Raw genomic sequence first — 20,130 nt, forward strand, 5'->3', positions numbered from 1 at the left:
AACTACTATAATACTGCCCCCTATATACAAGAATATAACTACTATAATATTGCCCCCTATGTACAAGAATATAACTACTATAATACTGCTCCTATATACAAGAATGTAACTACTATAATACTGCTCCTATATACAAGAATATAACTACTATAATACTGCTCCTATATACTAGAATATAACTACTATAATACTGCCCCCTATGTACAAGATTATAACTACTATAATACTGCCCCCTATATACAAGAATATAACTACTATAATACTGCCCCTATATACAAGAATATAACTACTATAATACTGCCCCTATGTACAAGAATATAACTACTATAATACTGCCCCCTATATACAAGAATATAACTACTATAATACTGCTCCTATATACAAGAATATAACTACTATAATACTGCCCCTATATACAAGAATATAACTACTATAATACTGCCCCCTATATACAAGAATATAACTACTATAATACTGCCCCTATATACAAGAATATAACTACTATAATACTGCCTCCTATATACAAGAATATAACTACTATAATACTGCCCCCTATATACAAGAATATAACTACTATAATACTGCCCCTATATACAAGAATATAACTACTATAATACTGCCTCCTATATACAAGAATATAACTACTATAATACTGCCCCTATATACAAGAATATAACTACTATAATACTGCACCTATGTACAAGAATATAACTACTATAATACTGCCCCTATATACAAGAATATAACTACTATAATACTGCACCTATGTACAAGAATATAACTACTATAATACTGCCCCTATATACAAGAATATAACTACTATAATACTGCCTCCTATATACAAGAATATAACTACTATAATACTGCCCCCTATATACAAGAATATAACTACTATAATACTGCTCCTATATACAAGAATATAACTACTATAATACTGCTCCTATATACAAGAATATAACTACCATAATACTGCCTCCTATATACAAGAATATAACTACTATAATACTGCCCCCTATATACAAGAATATAACTACTATAATACTGCTCCTATATACAAGAATATAACTACTATAATACTGCTCCTATATACAAGAATATAACTACTATAATACTGCCCCTATATACAAGAATATAACTACTATAATACTGCTCCTATATACAAGAATATAACTACTATAATACTGCTCCTATATACAAGAATATAACTACTATAATACTGCCTCCTATATACAAGAATATAACTACTATAATACTGCCCCTATATACAAGAATATAACTACTATAATACTGCACCTATGTACAAGAATATAACTACTATAATACTGCACCTATGTACAAGAATATAACTACTATAATACTGCCTCCTATATACAAGAATATAACTACCATAATACTGGAGTTACCCTTTTGGACAAAATACATTTTTGATTTTTTAATCTATATAGCTCCAAATTTTTCTCCAAGTATTTAGAATTAGATTTTCCTTCAAGAATTAGGTCCCAGCCTGTGGCAGCTTCAGAAGAGTTACTTTCTTTTTCTGGTTCTGGCACATTTTTATAGTTCTTGACTTGTCTTGTTGCTTAGATCATTGATCACATTCTGCTTTGTGTTCGGGTTAAACAATGAAGAAGACTCAATGGTCAAATGAACACACAGGTTTAAATCAAAATAATGTATGCTTTAATTAATTTAAGAATATATTAGAGACATTTGTGATACAGTTCGTTCTTCTATACAAAATATCATCCAGTGATTTCAGGAAGCTTTCATATTGCAGCATATGGACAAACAACACATAAGATATATCCACAGACACAGTGCAACTCAGGCCTATCCTAGAGAATGAAGGGGAGTGATACCATTTTCAGGGTGTAAACTAAGTGAAGAACATAAGTAGAGGCCGCCCCTGTGCCTCTACCATCTGAGGTCTGGCTTCTGTTTGGAAGAGAAAGAGATGGGCACATCTTTTTAGGGTCATCTGTATTGCGTTGAGTGCCCCGGGATTAAAATTGTTCACAAATAAGGCCTAGATAGACCCATAAATACCTGTACAATCTTATTGTATATAATTTTTGCCTTTGTGGTTCACTTGGAGCCTATAAAGAAGCCACTTGATACAATGGGATGAAAGGCTATTATAGTGGATACAATGGAGGCCTCTTGGTCACATCATGCGTTGACTTCATCTTCAATACTCTTCACGCCTTACGTCAATTCAGTTCATAAAGGCCAAAGCAGAACATGGCCACATTTTCATAAGGGTTTACTTTTTCTACGAACCTTTCGAGAGCCAGTGATTTATGCTGGCCAAAGACAATTTTTGGGTGGTGGACTCTTCTAGTGAACTGGTTATTTGGACTTGTTGGTTCTGATCAGAAAGGATTAGGTATTGACTTGCAGATATGTGTATACAGGATATCCTTCACTCCCCAGTGTTGAGCGATCCAAGTAGTTCAGACATACCATTGGTTACCTCATAGACTCTCTTTGTCTCGGTCACCATGGTGTGTATGATGGACTGTAGAGTAATTTGTGGACTTCTAGCCTGTAAACATTACCATTTAGGTATCATAAGAAAATGAAATGGCAGCCTGTGCCCTGAGCAAGTGAGAATACTGCTAAGCCGCATGCCCCCTACCATAGCAAGTCTATGAAAGGTGACCAGCATGTATGGGTCAGGTAGACCGGCTACAGAAAGAGGTGGTTTATATAAAATATGGCAGACAATGTGCAAATGTAGAGGAGGTAGACAAAGCTGTGGGATGACGCTCCAGAGGTCGGTGAGACTGCAAGAAAGAACAAAAAATAAAACTAGGTTATTAGGTTAGTGCAGGATTTTTTTTTCCATCAGAAGGTGGAATTGCTCCATATATTCCGTCTGGAATTGTGGACAGAAAATACGCAGCATATTAGATCACATCTGACAGCGAGTTCGAGCTGAACTGCTGTCTGTTTCCAAGGGCGACCAGCAGAATTCTGATAGCTGCTCTGTATATAAATGTTGAAAATTCCTTTTTTTTTTCAGATTGTAGTTGAAATTAGTATTGTTAAATATTTAAAATTAAAAATAAATTCTTGGCCATTTCTTACTCATAAGGGTCCCCACCGAAATTTTGTTTTAGAAAAATGTGATTAATATTGCAGCTTGAATTGAAGATTGACATAGTGTGAATGCTGCTCTACCCTAATAAAGCTTTGAGCTGAGAAAGACTGGTTGCTATGGATAAACTGCCTAACAACTATAGTCAATGACATGTCAGGCAATATGTCTCCAGCAACTAGTCTGTGTTAGATTATTTTTAAAGCTGAATATTAAATTTTTAATGAGATTACGTTCATTTAGCTGGAGAATCTCTCTTAAGGGCTCGCCCACACGTAGCGGAATTGCCGCGTATTTTCCATCCGGAATTGCGGACGGAAAATATGCAGCAGAATACAGCAGCAGCAAAGTGGGTGAGATTCAACACATCTGATCCACACGCTGTGTAAAAATTCAGACCAGAAATTGACCTCCGGTGCGTATTTTCCGGACCGCAGAATGTCAACTCCTGTTGGGGAAAGTGGACTGGATTGCTGCGTTTTTCAGAGGAGATGTCACCATATCCCAGCATTGAGAAAAACGCAGCAAAATACGCACCATTTTCTACAGTAAAAACCGCAGCAAATGGTGCGTTTTTTCCGCAGCGGAATTTCTGCTACTTTCAGCGCAATTGCTGCAAAAATTTTCTGAAGCAATTCCGTTACGTGTGGACCAACCCTAACGCTTCAATTACTGGGAGTCAAATTTAAAGGGAAGTTTCACCTAAAAACATCTTGTGACATCTCACTGAGACATGTACCCTGCGACTCCCACTGACTGCTAAAAAGAAGACACATTGGCGCACCTCTGAGCTCCGTGCCCCTTCGTCTTCTGAGAATTTGCAATCTCATTCAAGCTTGAAAACCTATGGGTCAGAGAAGTACTGCGGACCCGTCATACCAGCATTTGTGGGGATCACAGGGCGTAGACCCTCATGATGACGTGTTTCAGTGACATTTCAGATGTTTTATGGTGAACCTTCCCTTTAAGCGTGTACAACAGAAATTTTCACTGGTCGGAAACAACGGTTGTCACTGTATAGGTTCATATATTGACCTGAGCCCATGCTATTGGTCGTATTGGCCTAAATATTTGCTATCTATAATTTGTTAAGCTCCAATAGTAACGGAAAACCAGGAATCACAACATGTCATCTGCTTTTTTCCACAGTCAGTAAAGAGATGTCGAAGACAGAATGCGGCCGTCACCCTCTGTCATCTCTAAAGAGCGTCGGCCACCATTACTATGCATTAAACAAATATCCATGAAGAGAATACACCAGGTCACTAGTAACCCATGACCTCACAAAGGTACTTATGTCCTATCCCTTTCCATTTTTGTAATTTTCCATGCTTTAGAAATTGTGTAACTCAAGTCTGGAATGATGTAGATATATTTTGCCGCCTCAAAGGGAATGTACACTTTTGCAACCAATTTTTTTGTGTTTCTATCTCCAATTCCTCAACTTTGCAAATAATCTTGATTAAAAAAATTCTCCTACCGTTTTGTGTATACAGCTTCTTTTCAGACCTATGTGTCTCCATGGTTACAGACTACAAACAAACTTAATGTGTAGTCTGATCCTGCAGTTATGTTATAGTCTCTTCCATCTGTCTTCCCTTCTACTCTCTGCGAGTGGAGTTACAGCTGATTGCAGGATCAGGCTACACACTATGTTTCTTTGTAGTCTGTACCCATGAAGATACATAGGTCTGTATAGGAGCTGTAGACACAAAACGAAAGATATTTGATCAAGACTATTTGCAAAGTTTCTTCATTTTAGAGGCATTGGAGCTGTAAAAATGAAAACAAATTGAGCTTTAAAGGGACACTTTAGGAAAACCCTGAAAATATGTTCAAGTCACCGCTTACCAACAGAAGCGCAATCAGGTAGGTAAAACCCCCCGGATCATGGCCACCTACTTGTAAAGATCCATCACGATCACTCACATTTAAAAGAAGTGTCACCAGCAGAAGCAATAGGGACTGTGTGTCTCGCTATAGGGACTGTGTGTCTCGCTATAGGCACATTCATATGTTTCCATATATCCTTGTAGTTAAAAATCGTTTCTAGCTGACCAGTTACCTGGAATGGTGAAGAAACCTGCAGGCATTGTCCCATTTGCTCCACTCGTTACATTAAGTCCCAGTTTGTTGATCTCCGTTTGTGTATTCGCCGACACCCAGGCTTGGAGCACAGCACTGCTGGATATTGTGTTGATGTCGACTAAGCTATTTCCAAGAAGATCCTTAATATCTTCCGCTCTTAATTTCTATCCGACAATGACAAGAAAATAGTATTAAAAAGTAATATTCATTATTTTTTTCTTTTGATATATCTTCTGTATTAACAGTTTTTGGTCCCTGCTTTGAACTGGGGTTGTAGGAGATTAGAAAAGAGGGTCTGCTTTATATCCAGAAACATCGCCACTCTTATCCATGGGCCGTGTCTAGTATTGCAGGATTTACGTGACTGAGACTGAGCTGCAATATCAAACACAGCCTGTGCACCAGAGGGGCACTGTTTCTGGAAAAAAATGCACACCCTTTTGTCTATATTCATATTTCAAGACAAAACCTCCAAATTAACGGAGGTCACTAAAATAAAGGGACTTTTGGCAAAATTCCATGACATATTCGCTCATGATGGAGATACTTTTCCAGTCCACACCATTAACTTATTCATGTGTATATGTAATATTATAGTCTAGCATGCCATGTTTAAGAGGGGTTTGCATTCTTTGTAAATAAAGCTTAATCATTGTGAAACAAAAGCTCTGAAACTTTCTTATATACTCTTTGTTTCAATTTCTCACAAGGTGTAAGAGCTCCGCTTTCTGTCAGTGAATGAGGACATGCTTTCTTACATTCAGAGGATGAAAACCTGTACAGATCTAATAATTCTCATTGCTGAGGGTTTGCTACAAGTGTATCCAGTCTTAACGCCATTCTGATACATTTTACCTGCTTTGATACATTGCAGCAAACTGTTAGGATAAGATAGAAATGTGTGCTGCTAACAGATGATTGTCTGGACTCCAGACAACTGTAGCAAACAGAAGTATTAGGGTATGTTCACACGGCCTATTTACGGACGTAATTCGGGCGTTTTTGCCCCGAATTACGTCTGAAAATAGCGCCTCAATAGCGCTGACAAACATCTGCCCATTGAAAGCACTTTTGTCTGTTCACACGAGGCGTATATTTACGCGCCGCTGTCAAATGACGGCGCGTAAATAGACTCCCGCGTCAAAGAAGTGACCTGTCACTTCTTTGGCCTTAATTGGAGCCGTTATGCATTGACTCCAATGAATAGCAGCGCTAATTACGGCCGTAATGGACGCGGCGTTCAAGCGCCTGCACATGCCGTTACGGCTGAAATTACGGGGATGTTTTCAGGCTGAAACATCCCCGTAATTTCAACCGTAACGGACGCCCTCCTGTGAACATACCCTTAGGTCTTTCTGGGTGTAAACAAGAATGTGCTGATTCACTGTAAGCAAGCAGAAATATTTAAAATAGTGAGATGCTCTTTTAACCGTAAATGTCCATCTTAAAGGATGAGTGTCGCGAAAAAAATTTTTTTTATATCAATTTGCTTTTAGTGTTTTATAAAAAAAATGTTTTATTTATTTGTGTGTTTGTGTTTTACTTTTTTTTTTTTTTTTTTTTTACTTTTTTTTGTCTATGGGGCTGCCATTTTTTTTCCATCTCTGTATGTGTCGATTAACGACACATACAGACATGGAATACGGCACATACAGCCCCATAGTGAATGCGAACGGGACCCGTTCCATCCACTATGCTGTACGCCGTCTGTGTGGGAACGGCGCATGCCACAGTCCAAATTGAAGGTCTTCGGTCGAGCAACGTCCGGCGCCATTTTCTTGTGGACCGGAAGCCGCGGCCGGACAGTAAGATTACTACTTCCGGTCGCGGCTTCCGGACTTGTGTTCTGAAGCAAGCACTTGGAGCGGAGGGAGCAGACGGACCGGAGGGAGCGGCGGCGGCAGGAGCAGGTAAGTTATTTCTGTGTATGTACGTGTTTTAGTGTGTGATTACTACTGTACGTAAACCTACTACACTGTGTGTTAGCTCAAAAAATGGCGACACACAGTGTAGGAGGTTTGACCGTTCAATCCCCTCCTTTCTCCTGGCACTAGCCAGGATAAAGGAGGGGGGATTCTGTGAGGACACTAGAGCGAGTGTGTTTTCTCAAATTTTGCAGCATAAAGCCATGTGGTTGCTTTACCACATGCCAATGCTGCAATTTTGGGAATTGCTCCATCTAGTGACCAGCACTGGGAAATGTTATAAATTAGAATCTAATTTATAATATTTCCTGACTCGTGAAAAAATTAAAAAAATTAGAACAATGTTTAATCATTTATACACTAACTGTTTAACTAAAAAAAAAAACCTTTAAACCACCCAAAGTGGTGGAAATTCTGGTGATGTCACTAGTTCCTGGGGAATTTATAATACTAATTGTCATGAACAGGAGTTCAGCTCGTTGAATGGTTTCCTGCACAGTGTGCAGGGACAGATATTCTACATTCACATCTTTACATTTACCTTAACTTCAACAGGATTCAGTTCTGTAAACATGGTGAGGTCCATTTCTGGGAAACCTTTGGCAAAAAGGATCAAATCCTCAGATTTGGAGCCCACTGCAGGAGAAATGGTGAAATACATATTTTCAATTATATTTATTACTATTATTGGAAAAAAAATAACAGAAAAGTAGTTTAGTAAAACCCCCGCCGACCCCCTTCCCCACCAAAATGTTGACGTCTTGTCTGAACATTGTCAATACATTTGTAAGTGTCCAAAGCACCATGTCTTACCAATAACTGGCTTCATAATCTGGAAGTAAGCATTGGAAGACTGATCGGAGGATGCATAAGCTCCCTTCATCTTGCTGAAGAAAAGGTCCTTTTTGCTTTGAGTGCAATTGGATACATCCAGGGGTTTGGTACAATATCTAAAATCAAAAGAAATAATTTCACATGCAGCAAATTCTCCAATGTCACCTAGATTCCAGAAAGTAGTTATAGTATGTGGCTATATACAGGTCATAAGGCCTGAGCCAACAACCTGTGTATATATATATATATATATACAAACACGCACACACAGTGGATTCCCATTATTATGAGCAGCAGCGAATATCCAGAGTAACCGCCGTGTGCAGCACGGACAGCAGTAGACGGGCGGGCAGTGACTCAATAAGGTGCTGGTCGGTGGTCTCCGGTATCTGGAGCCACGCTGACTGCAGTGCATCCCACATTTGCTGGAGGGTGCGTGAGGGAGGATCCATACAGCGATCAAGACTATCGAGGTCCCACAGATGCTCAATTGGGTTCAAGTCTGACGTATTAGGGGGCCAAGGAAGTACTTGGAAGTCTTGGTCGTGCTCTTCCAACCACTGTCGGACATTTCTAGCCGTGTGACATGTCGCATTGTCTTGCTGGAAGATTCCATCTGCCCCAGGGAAGACAAACAGCATGTATGGGGGGACGTGATCTGCAACGATGGATTCATACCCAAATCACTTCAAAGTGCCTTCCACATGGATGAGTGGGCCCAGAGAATGCCATGAATAAATTCCCCAGACCATAACGCCGCCGCCACCGGGTCGTGTTCTTCCAGCAATGGTTGCCGGGTGTTTTTCCTCTGATGTTTCTCGGCTGACACTCCACCATCCATCCGTTCCATGAAGCTGAAAACATGACTCATCGGAGAAGGTGACCCTTTGCCGATTATCGGTGGTCCAATTCACTGCCGTGCAAATTGAAGCCTTTTTTTTTTCAGATGCACCTTTGTTAGCATAGGAACAGTGACCATCCGTCTGCTTCGGAGCCCCATATGCAGTAGGGTTCGCTGAAATGTTTTAGACACACGTCCGGTAGCCCCCTGGTTGATTTTCACAGTGAGCTGCTCCACTGTAGCGTGTCGTGCGGCCCTCGCGCGCCTTCATAGCCGATGTTCACCTCTCACATCAATGGCACGTGGTGCTCCGCAGTTTCCACGTTGGTTATTCCCAATGGTGGCACTTGTCAACTCACGATACACTGTCACCACAGCAGCACGCGAACAGTTCATAAACTGCGCTGTTTGAGAAATACCGACACCCTTGGCAATAAAGCCAATAATCATCCCTTTTTGCAACTCTGATAAATCGCCCATTTTACCCATTGCAACAACGGGTGTTATGTGTTCAGACAGCCTATCACACACCTTAGTCCATGCCACATCACTTCCTTCATGTGCTACGGGCTGCCTACGTCGAAAGTAGGAGGTGGTCATAATAATGTGACTCGACTGTGTATGTATATATATATATATATATATATATAAATAAAATATGGCAATAAGAACTTTGTCCTGGTCAGTCAGTCAATAGTCACTCCTGTGATGACAGTTTAACAATCCTCAGGAGCGTACACTAAGGAGCGAGGGACCCATTTCAAATTAGAATTGAGCCCTTTTCTTCTGATTTGGTCCCTTATTTGACCAATTACTCAACACCCTCCCTCCGCCCCTAAAAGCCCTCATACAACATCCAGCATGCTACATTGTTGCTAGGGCTGTGTTTCACAGATCTCAGAGCGAAGGAAGAGCAATTCTGAAATGCCCCTCCCCGGAGGAGCCAATTTCTAAACTAGGATTTATTACTTGAGAGGTGTCATTTTATTTTCTGTACTCCCCAATTTCTAAGGCCCCATAACCGTAATGTGCCCTGCATCTATAGCATGTATACCTCTAATGATATATAATAGAAGTTATTTTCTTATAGAACAGCATGTACTTACCTAAGTTCATTAGAAGGAATTTGGTGGATTAGAGTTTCATTTAAGCCGCACATATAACGGGCCAAGACTGTGAGTGCTGTTCCATCGAAAGTAGTTTGTGAATTATTTAGATATTGTGTCACCAAGGCACTAATCTGTAAGTATCAGAGCCACAGAATTAGAAGATTATAACAATATACTGGGTCTAAACTATAGTCTACAGCCTATAAATATTACTTTATAAAATAATTTCCATAGACAAATATTGCTAAGGGGGTTTACCTTACAATGACCTTGTATATGGTCCACGAGTCTTACCTTCAAATCATTTGTTTCCCAGGATGCACCTCCAAGCATAGCTGCTAAAGTGTCCACTGCTGTGATGTTCCACTGACTGATTTCCTCTGTGCTATACATTCTGGCAATATTCCCAATCTGGAGGAGATACTGCTCTGGTACAGTAGTAGGAAAGATCTGTGGGAAAACACATGGACCTCAGAGTAGATAGATAGCCCCACTACTCCTGTCCCACCTAGTGAGATGGCCACCGGCTGCCACATCCAGACGGAGAATGAATAAGGAGTTTGTCCTGCATGTGTGCTTAGCTGTTTCTATAAGTCTCCGTTAAGTCTTCGCCTGGATGCTATAAATGTCTGGGTTGGGGATATCCCTTTAAATAATAAAATCCTGGCTGCCTGCTGCCACCATTAGGTGGAGCTCTGAGTTTACAGAAGACTGATTTGTACAATGGGAGCTGTATACCTCTGTATGCAGTGAGCTCCCCCTAGTGGTTATTTCAGGCAGACATAACTTTTTCATTTAATTCTTACACAGTCTCTGAGTAGGGTGAAGAGTAGAATACTTTCCACTAAACACAAAAATGGCGTATATCATTAAGCATCTTACTGTATCCAGTTTAACTTTCAGCATATTGAGTTGGTCATTATCAAAGGCCAGGCTTCCAAGGATTTCCAAGTTATCTTTTAAAGTTGTGTTGCTAAGACAGGCGTCCAGTTGTCCGGCAGTGTAGTTGACAACGATATACTCCTTCTGCTTGGCTATCATATCAGTAGTGAGCGTATCACAATCAGCTGTACAGAGACATAATATGATATGAGAAGCTTTACCCCCGTGATCATATGAAGACAAGTCCACCAAACCCTCCACTGTGCTGTTGACATTTTTTGTCTAGAAGTTCGGCACAGTGATTCCCAACATGTTATGATCTTGGGGATGTACATGGAGTAGAGGCGGCCCCATCTCTGCTACCACATTCCAATCATGACACTTGATTATACCCCATCCCCCTAATTTATAGGAAGGACAATGTGACGTCCCAACTGTTTGACTTTCCCTTATGGTAGTGACTATGGGAGAAATTCTGATTTAACCCACTCATAGGGAAGAGGAAAGGACCAGAGCTTGGTCATCCCTCTCTCCAGGCCCCATGGCAGCTGCCGAGGTACCACTATTTCTGTACCTTGATAGGTATTGGTACAAGTTAAAGTGATCCTGCCACCTGGACCTGTACGTTAGCCACCTTTACATGGCTTCTTCCATTTGCCCAATTACTACTTATCTAGTAAGTGATGGGTAATTGACCACCGAGAAGATCCTATCTAGGATACTAAAAGATAGGTCACGTGCATATTTTTGTTCTCTTTGCATCTGGTTGACCTCTCTAAAGGCATCATACAATAGAGGGGGAGATGCTGAGCACAGGGATATAATGTTTTGTATGATTTGATTCCGTATTTTAATTTAAAAAGCTGTTTAAAGTTTGCCAGGACTCCTGTCTAAACTTTTTGAGTCCTTCTTCTGCCACCTATACACTGAATGGAAGCCAACCGGCAGAAAAAAAAACCCATTTCCCAACTACCATTAAATGATTGATATCTTTATTAAGCTCTAAGAGCAAACAGACGAACCACATAAATGTTTTAAAAAGGAACATGCATGCTGCTGGATAAGTAGTACTATAGGACAATGCCTATATAGTATGTAATGCAAAGTACTAATGAGATGCCGGCGGCTGCAGGACACCGAGATATATCAGTAGATGAATCAAGGAATAGATCCAGCAATAGAGCACGTTTTTTAAAAAATTACAAAGAGCCCCTCCACGACATTTTTCGCTACATATGTATCGTCCTCATGGGTACTGGGGCTATTGACGGCGCGCCGCGGATTTCCTGGTGTTAAATAAACCGGACATGTACAACAGATGGAATTCCGGCCAATCAGAATGATGCAAAAATGTTGAGCCCCTCCCTGTGTGACGGACACACAAGTGGGCCAATTGGAATGCCACAACAGTGGCCAATGGAACGGTGTCTTGAGCGCATGCACAGAAAAGTTACGCAATCAAGGGCTACTTTCAGAAGTGCCGAACACTAGATGAAGATTATCGCGCATGCGCATAGACACATAACAATGTCCCTGGCGCATGCGAAGAAAATATAGTATCGCGGAAAGCTGTAAGTATATTATTACTGCGCAAATTTGCAGACTTGGTGCACACATTTAGTTGCATCTATCGGGACTGTCTATAATAAGATAAGAAATGAGTGACACATACTGTAAATACAATTAGTGGAAATCCAGCCAATGAGGATGCCACCCACGCGGAGTGATTGACTTTATTGCATGAGTTTATGTACTGTGAAGCTGTCAATCAAATCCTAATCCCACATCTGTAATTCAGATTGTATTTATAAAGTTAATCTTTACGACTTACGTGCTGCTCGACTGGCGAGTCTAGAAGAGACCTTCAGTTGACTCATCAGAATAGTGAAGACCGTCTTATATTGAATCTTCATAACCGTCAGGAATCCTGGGAAGAACTGCCTCCTTACAGACTGCAATGTAAAAATAGTGTCCAGTGGGGTCTAGATATTATTGTAGATTTGGGGGGTATTAGAAATTACTGTTACCTTGTCAATCAATGAAATGGTTTTGCCGTCAATAGTGCTGGCGAGACTTCCAATTTCTACCATGGTCGAGACTGTCCAGCTAGAAGTACCTCTGGAGAAAAGAAACATAGATTGGTGGATACCTCTCCCTATATAGTCACCCTATAGAAATACAACATTATGACCCCCATTCACAGCTCTGAGGGCAATCTTAATAATAAGGTCTGAGGTATTGGATGTGGAGAGACATTGAGATCTCCAAGCTACTTGGGCCATGGCACTCAGAAGAGTATTGGGTCCCTTTGTTCTAGTAATCGGTGAAGGTGAATGACCAATATAGTTTCATATACATACATACATACATACATACATACCCATATTTGGTTTCCAGCATCTGTAATATGGCCGGCTTCTGCAGATCCGTGAAGGAGGAGCAGGATTTAAGCGCTTTTAATATAGAGGCATCTGAGCTTATTATTTCTGTGGCTGTCAGGTCACAGACAAGGCTACCAAGCTTCTGTAGCATTTCATTGGTAATATTGCCAGTGCTCCCGATTTTCTGCATTAGACAACAACACACAACATTATTGGGGTTTATTGAGGGAAACCTACTGCTTTTATGAAATAAATCCTCATAAACAACCCTCATCCTAATATTGAAGGCCTTACCAGACAGGTTCTTGCACTGCTCAGTAGAGATACTCTTTTTGCAGATCCCTGGGCCAACAAGTCAATATTGGCCTTTCCTACAAGCGTGAAATAATCCTCACATTCTGGTGATTTGGTATAGGGTCTAAAAAGAAGTAAAACATTGGGTTCATTTTGGGTGATATTTTATAACTCTTCATACATACATAAAGTCCCATAATATACAGGTAAGCAATTAATATTGGAAGTAAAGGTGAGAATGCTGTAGCCTGTGGACACACAATTTTGGCTTCCTAAGCTTCACCCTATCCATTAGTAATACCTCATTATATAGAACCCAATTCACTCGACATCCCTTAAAGTGAACGTCCATTTTTTAACACCAAGTCAACTTAACATCTAACATTCTGTTCTGATTAATTTCATAATATATTTTTTATAGCAGTCGGACCACCGTTTTTTCTTTATACAGAGCTCTAAATTCCCTAAACAGTCATAGAGAGGAAAGATAAAATTCTGTTTACCTGCAGTCATCACTAGGGGGAGCTTGGGGACTTACTGCATACTGTGTTATCATTGGGTTTCATGTACGAACAGTATGCAATAAGCTCCTCAGCTCCATCTAGTGGTTGCTACAGGCAAAAACATTTTTAAAATGTAATTCAAAGATAATGCAGGGCATTTGGAGCTCTGGATCGAAAAAAACCATATATATAGATTATGAAATATATTAGGACAGAATTTATGGCATGTCAATCGGACACATCATGAAGCCATATACGTGTGACCTGGCATCTGGGTTGTGACTGGTTAGTCTTGACCTTTAATGAAGAGGTGACCGTGCAGATGTAGTCAGTCTTCATTGAAATGCGTGGATGTTATGCTCTCATAATGGTAATGAGTTGGCTTAGAAGGAACAGCCCCTTCACACTATATACTATCAATTATATAGCGTTTACCCTAAGTAGAGAAGAACGTCACTGGAATAGCTGCTGAATTTTTCTGCTGCTCCATTCTTTGTGAGTCTCTTGGCCAAGCAGTTCAGCTATAAGAAAATAAAGCGTTAACATGATGACACCTCAACTTCATTGTGGACGTTGTACGTTTCTTGGTCTGGAATCGCTTACCTGGCTACTCTCTAGATTCACTGATTTGCCGGTCATTGATGTAATGAGACTAACAAACTGATCATTGCTCAGGTCTTTTGAAGCTCCGCATGTAAAACCTTGCAGGATGTTGGAAGATAATCTAGAAGAGAAATAAAGTGATGAATGAAATATTACCCGGGTTAGGTTCAAGCTATCCATCCTCCTGACCATCTTAGGACGAAAGGGCCTGAACATCTTTGCCCCTTTCTTCTTATCCTTTGTAATACAGAAGAGCAGTATACCCTCATGGTGACAGGTCACAGGGCTATTGACTATAGTTTCTCCATCCCTTGTTATCGTCGATTGCCTGGCTTGTAGAGTTGTGCCACAGATTTAGTCCACCCATGGTGAAGGGAAAAGAAGCCAATATGGCCTAGTCCCCACCTCCCTCAAGACTCTCCAACTGTTGAAAAACTACAACTACCAGTATTCTGTAGGGTCATGCTGAGAGTTGTGGTTTTGCAACGGCTGGAGAGCTACAGAATAGGGACCATGGCTCTGCACCTTTCTCCTGCTATTATTTTTTTTACGTTAATAGGCTGCTGCTATAATAGGTTCTACTCATGGCTTACACACCCAGTTATTGTACTCTTGTACTTGCAATCATGAGGATAATATTTTTTCATTGCCTCACAGTGGGAATTCTTATTTGCAGCTTCCATTGCAGCAATAACATCTACAGGCCAAGACTGCAATTGTCACATTTATTTTAATAATTTCCTTAAAGGAAGTATTAAAAAGGTTGTCTCCCACAGATGACCCCTTTTTAAATAGAAGCCGGCCCAGCAATGAGCGGATGGCTGGGGTTCTGGCTTCAGAAAACCCCGACCATGGAAAGTCATGCCTGTGGCCGCTGCATGGGAAATGATGGACGATAATGTGATACATTGATGGGAACAGCTCGCCAGAGAAAGACCCGCTCATAGAGGTCCATGTGCTCTAATAGGATTGTCTTCATGAGACTACATCTTTAATGTAAGGTCATGCACTTTACAGCGCTCAAGCAGATTTACTCCTGCAAATACACAACTGGCATGTGGTTTTACGGATTTCGAACCAGTCACTTACATTGAGTAGTCCGTAATTTTGATAAGCACTGTCCGGAAAATTACTTGAGCCTAAAGAACAAAATATATATTACCTTAAAATTATGCATCTATTCTTATTATTATAACTAACCAGTCTGAAATATAAAATAAACATCTGTACGTTACGGTAGAAGGTTGACGTACCTGGCTGGATGTCCATTTCATTTGGTTTATTTCAGTTATACTAAGGTTGGCTGTTAGTAGCATTGACGCAGGGATCTCACTGGCTAAGTTGGCCGGTACAGACTGGAAGATACTCGTAGTTGAGCTGGCCTGAATGAGCTAAAAAAAGACAGACGTTATGTGTCAGAGCTGGGGTCCTTGTTTTTTTTTTTAAAAAAAGGTTTTATTTTGTTAACTTTTTCAAAGTACAAAAGTACAAGTAAATACAAACAGAACATACTAACCAACCAAAAATAGTTGGCAATAACAAGTCACCGTGGTATATAATAAATTTACATTGCAGAAACAGCAGTTGACAAAAAGAAGGAGTATCACATCACGATATATAATTTGCAGTTAATCCAGATAATAAGGTGACCACAGCCATTGCCTCGAAACAACTAAGAGTACACCCAATCACACACCATTCAACCAAGCCCTCCATTCATCCCGCATTGCTCCCATTCCAGCCAGTAGGAAACAAATAAAATATATGGCAGTGTCCAAGGTCTCCAACCACCTAGACCAGATCTTCCCAAATTTGTCAGGGCATACCTGTGAAGGTACTGGGTCCTTGTTTAAGAAGAATATTGAACCATAAACCATTATCTCTAGAACATCGGAACAGCAACGAAACTCTGATATGCCATAAATTTCTCAAACAAGGTTGGCTTGACTGTTGCTCGACTTATGAAGAAGACCTCTGCAGAAGTTCACACCACTCATGGAGAAGAAGAAAGGTCCCAATTTGAGAAGGAAGAAGGGCAGCACTGAGCTGCCACTTTTCAAGACGATGGTGGCGTTCCCTAAGAGCCAGATCCTCCTACTTTAATTGGGAAATGACAGCTGGATTTGGATAGGTGGAAATAGAATGATCTCCTAAGGTGCCAAATGCTGGATCTTCTCAATGGCGGTGTAATGTTCACAGTCATTTTCCTAAGTCAAAGGCAACATCAAATGGTCGTGCAGAGACAATACAATGCTGTAGGGAGCCGTCTTAACATGGCAACTTGCTAATATCACCGGGAAGATTGGAAACACTTACCCTCAAGACAAATCTTTGTTTTAGTGCCACTGGGGCTTGCTCCATGTAGGAGATAAATTTCGAATTAGCAGCCAGTTTTAGGATGTCACTGTAATTTAAGCTGTTTATTTTAGAAGACGGTACTCCAATAATTAGGCTGCCAAGGCTCTGCAAATTGTCAATAGTGATCTACAAGTATAAAACATATATCACTTGTCAGTCCTGACAGATGCCATGTATGTTTGCCTAATGTCTACAAACATACTTATCCGTCTTACCTGATAATTACTTTCAAGGATTTTGGTAACTATGGCGGAAGCCTGAGTGACGCTCCAGCCACTGATGCCAGACAGGGTGCTAATGCTACCTTTTAAGATGCTGCCATTTATATGCTGCAATATTGTGGCTGTAGACAGTCCAGCAGCTTGAGAGTCCAGTGATGCAAGGATCTCTGCTGTGATCTCTGGTAGAGAAGATAGGAGACCAGACAAAGCCTGCAAAGAACATATTATGTCAGATTAGTATATTAAAGAAATCAAAGATCCGCAAAAACCTGGAGCCGGCCCTGCCGATGAAGCACTTACATCTTTGTTCACAGTAGAGTTGCATGTCTTCAGGAGATTTAGTATATTTTTAGCTTGGTCACCAGCGATGTTTCCAATGTTTAGGTTAGCAATAGCATAGCAAAGAATATGTTGAGGAATTCTGCAAATAATAAAGTCAGATTTATATTCAGTTAGGGCAATTTTCATATCAACAGAGGGGGTGGGAGTGGGGCTTGGGGTCCATGCGCATAGAGGATATAGCTTATAAATCTTTGCTCTGTCCAGATGCATGGTGGGAGTTACATTACAAATACAAAAGATTTTTCTAGCAAACCTATTGTTGCAAAGAATTTAGTGTCACCATAGGAGTAACAAACACAATATTGACAAACATGGAGAGAGGAGAGCAGGGAAGAGTCTACATATATACAGTGGATATAAAAAGTCTACATACCCCTGCTAAAATGCCAGTTTTTGTCATGTTACAAAGTCAGTACAAGATAAATCATTTCAGAACTTTTTCCACCTTTAATGTGACCCATAATCTGTACAATTCCATTGAAAAACAAACTGAAATCATTTAGAGGGGAAAATAAAAATAAAAAACAAAAATAATGTAGTGTGAACACCCTCTTATAATTGGGGATGTGGTTGTGTTCAGAATTAGCTAAACACATTTAAACTCATGTTAAATAGTAGTCAGTACACAGCTGCCATTATTTAAAGTGATTCGGAGTAACCCCATATAAAGTTCAGCTGTTCTATTAGGATTTTCCTGACATTTTCTTTGTTGCGTGTAACAGCTAAAGCCATGGTCCGTAAAGAGCTTACAACATATCAAAGTGATCTGATTGTTGAAAGGCATCAGTCAGGAGAAGGGTACCAAAGAATTTCCAAGGCATTAGATATACCAAGGAACACAGGGAAGAAGGTCATCAAGAAGTGGATTACATTTGGCACAACAGTGACATTATCAAGAACTGGACGTCCCTCAAATCTTGATGAAAAGACAAGATGAAAAATGGTTTGGGGGGCTACCAGTAGACCTACACCAACATTAAAGGAGATGGAGGACTTTCTGGCAGGTACTGGTTGTGTAGTGCATGTGACAATGTGACAACAATCCCCTTTTTTCTTCATATTTCTGGGCTGTGGGGTAGGGTGGCAAGATGGAAGCCTTTTCTAACAAAGAAAAACATCCAAGCCCGGCTATGTTTTGCAGAGACCTACATCAAGTCTGCCAAAAGCATGTGGGAAAAAGTGTTATGGTCTGAGACCAAGGTTGAACTTTTTGGCCATAATTCCAAAAGGTATGTTTGTCTCAAAGCCAACACTGCACATCACCAAAAGAACACCATTCCCACAGTGAAGCATGGTGGAGGCAGCGTTATGCTGTGGGGCTGTTTTTATGCAGCTGTAACTGGGGCTTTAGTCAAGGTGGATCGGAATTATGAACAGTTCCTCTGCTAAAAAGATGAAGAGGAAGAGGAATTTCACCTTTCAGCACGACAACGACCCAAAGCAAACTTCCATATCAACAAAGGAATGGCTTCACCAGAAGAAGATCAAAGTTTTGGAATGGCGAAGCCAGAGCCCAGACCTGAATCCCATTGAAAATCTGTTGGGTGATCTGAAGAGGGCTGTACACAGGAGATGTCCTCACAATCTGACAGATTTGGAGCGCTTTTGCAAGGAAGAGAGGGCAACAAATCAAGATGTGCCATGCTGATAGACTTCTACCCAAAAAGACTGAATGCTGTCATAAAGTCAAGGGGTAATTCAACAAAGTGTTAGTTTAAGGGTGTGCATATTTATGCAACCGCATTATTTTTGTTTTTTATTTTTCCACCCTAAAAGATTTCAGATTGTTTTTCAACGGAATTGTACAGATTATGGCTCACATTAAAGGTGGAAAAAAGTTCTGAAATAATCCATCTTGTACTGACTTTGTAACATGACAAAAACCTGTCATTATAACAGGGGTGTGTAGACTTTTTATATCCACTTTACATGTATGCATTCTGGGTGACTAGGTGACTAAACAGAGTTCTCCATAGCCTTCAAAATGGCTGAATATGGTGCAACTTCCAGTCACCTTTTATAGCACCGTGGATCATAAACTGCTGCTTGAACATATTCTATTTCAGTAACAACTAGCTGCATCTTGAAAGATATGTAAAGGGATTGTCCACTACCGGACAACTGATGACCTATCCACCGGATAGGTCATAAATATATGATCTGTGGGGGTCCAACACCCGGAACCCATGTCGATCAGCTGCTTCGGCTGCCATGCGGGCACCGGATGTCATTGCACTGTACAGAGCCGGAAGCAGATGTACATTGCATAGCGTCCGTGCTGCAGAATTTCAGCTCTGCTTTTATTCACTTGAATAGGGGCACAGCTGTAATACTGCAGCTCGGCCGCTATTCCATGACCAGAGCCAACCTCTTCTGGCATGGGCATCTGGTGCCCGGAAGCAGCTGTAGCAGCTGATCGGTGCGGGGTCCAGGTTTTGGACCCCCACCGATCGTAAAACTGATGCCCTATCCAGTGGATGGGTCATCAGTTGTCCGGTAGTGGACAACCCATTTAAGTCTGGGTTAGATACATACTTTACTAATGGAAAGTCCGGATTCTGTGTGGTTAGTAATTGTGCATAGTACGCTTTTAGGTCTTCTTTAAGAGTTAATGTTTTATTAACCAAAGCCAAAGTTTTGGAATCCACT

At 40.6% G+C, this 20,130-nt stretch overlaps 2 protein-coding genes and 1 long non-coding RNA gene across 3 annotated transcripts; all 3 read right to left on the reverse strand.

The window, feature by feature from the left end:
* Window positions 1-1,719: 1,719 nt before the first annotated feature.
* On the reverse strand, window positions 1,720-10,341 carry LOC142655909 (mesothelin-like protein). The gene is made up of 6 exons (XM_075830586.1): window positions 10,192-10,341; window positions 9,895-10,028; window positions 7,927-8,063; window positions 7,655-7,749; window positions 5,166-5,352; window positions 1,720-2,786 (listed from the first exon to the last, which is right to left on the reverse strand). Exons 1-6 carry the CDS (start codon window positions 10,288-10,290, stop codon window positions 2,689-2,691), a joined length of 750 nt encoding a protein of 249 aa, XP_075686701.1. The 5' UTR covers window positions 10,291-10,341; the 3' UTR covers window positions 1,720-2,688.
* Window positions 10,342-10,692: 351 nt separating this feature from the next.
* Window positions 10,693-17,227, reverse strand: LOC142656663 (mesothelin-like). The gene is made up of 11 exons (XM_075831588.1): window positions 17,134-17,227; window positions 16,877-17,044; window positions 15,814-15,951; window positions 15,650-15,699; window positions 14,561-14,681; window positions 14,393-14,478; window positions 13,455-13,578; window positions 13,160-13,344; window positions 12,807-12,897; window positions 12,611-12,731; window positions 10,693-10,964 (listed from the first exon to the last, which is right to left on the reverse strand). The coding sequence occupies exons 2-11, from the start codon at window positions 16,919-16,921 to the stop codon at window positions 10,693-10,695; spliced, it is 1,233 nt and encodes a 410-aa protein (XP_075687703.1). The 5' UTR covers window positions 16,922-17,044; window positions 17,134-17,227.
* Window positions 17,228-17,237: 10 nt separating this feature from the next.
* Window positions 17,238-20,126, reverse strand: LOC142656517 (uncharacterized). Its single transcript, XR_012849705.1, has 3 exons — window positions 20,017-20,126; window positions 17,440-17,560; window positions 17,238-17,349 (listed from the first exon to the last, which is right to left on the reverse strand). It is a non-coding gene; the product is annotated as an uncharacterized LOC142656517 (long non-coding RNA).
* Between the last annotated feature and the right edge of the window lie 4 nt (window positions 20,127-20,130).

This window comes from Rhinoderma darwinii, chromosome 6, assembly GCF_050947455.1.
Source record: "Rhinoderma darwinii isolate aRhiDar2 chromosome 6, aRhiDar2.hap1, whole genome shotgun sequence".
Classification (NCBI taxonomy): domain Eukaryota; kingdom Metazoa; phylum Chordata; class Amphibia; order Anura; family Rhinodermatidae; genus Rhinoderma; species Rhinoderma darwinii.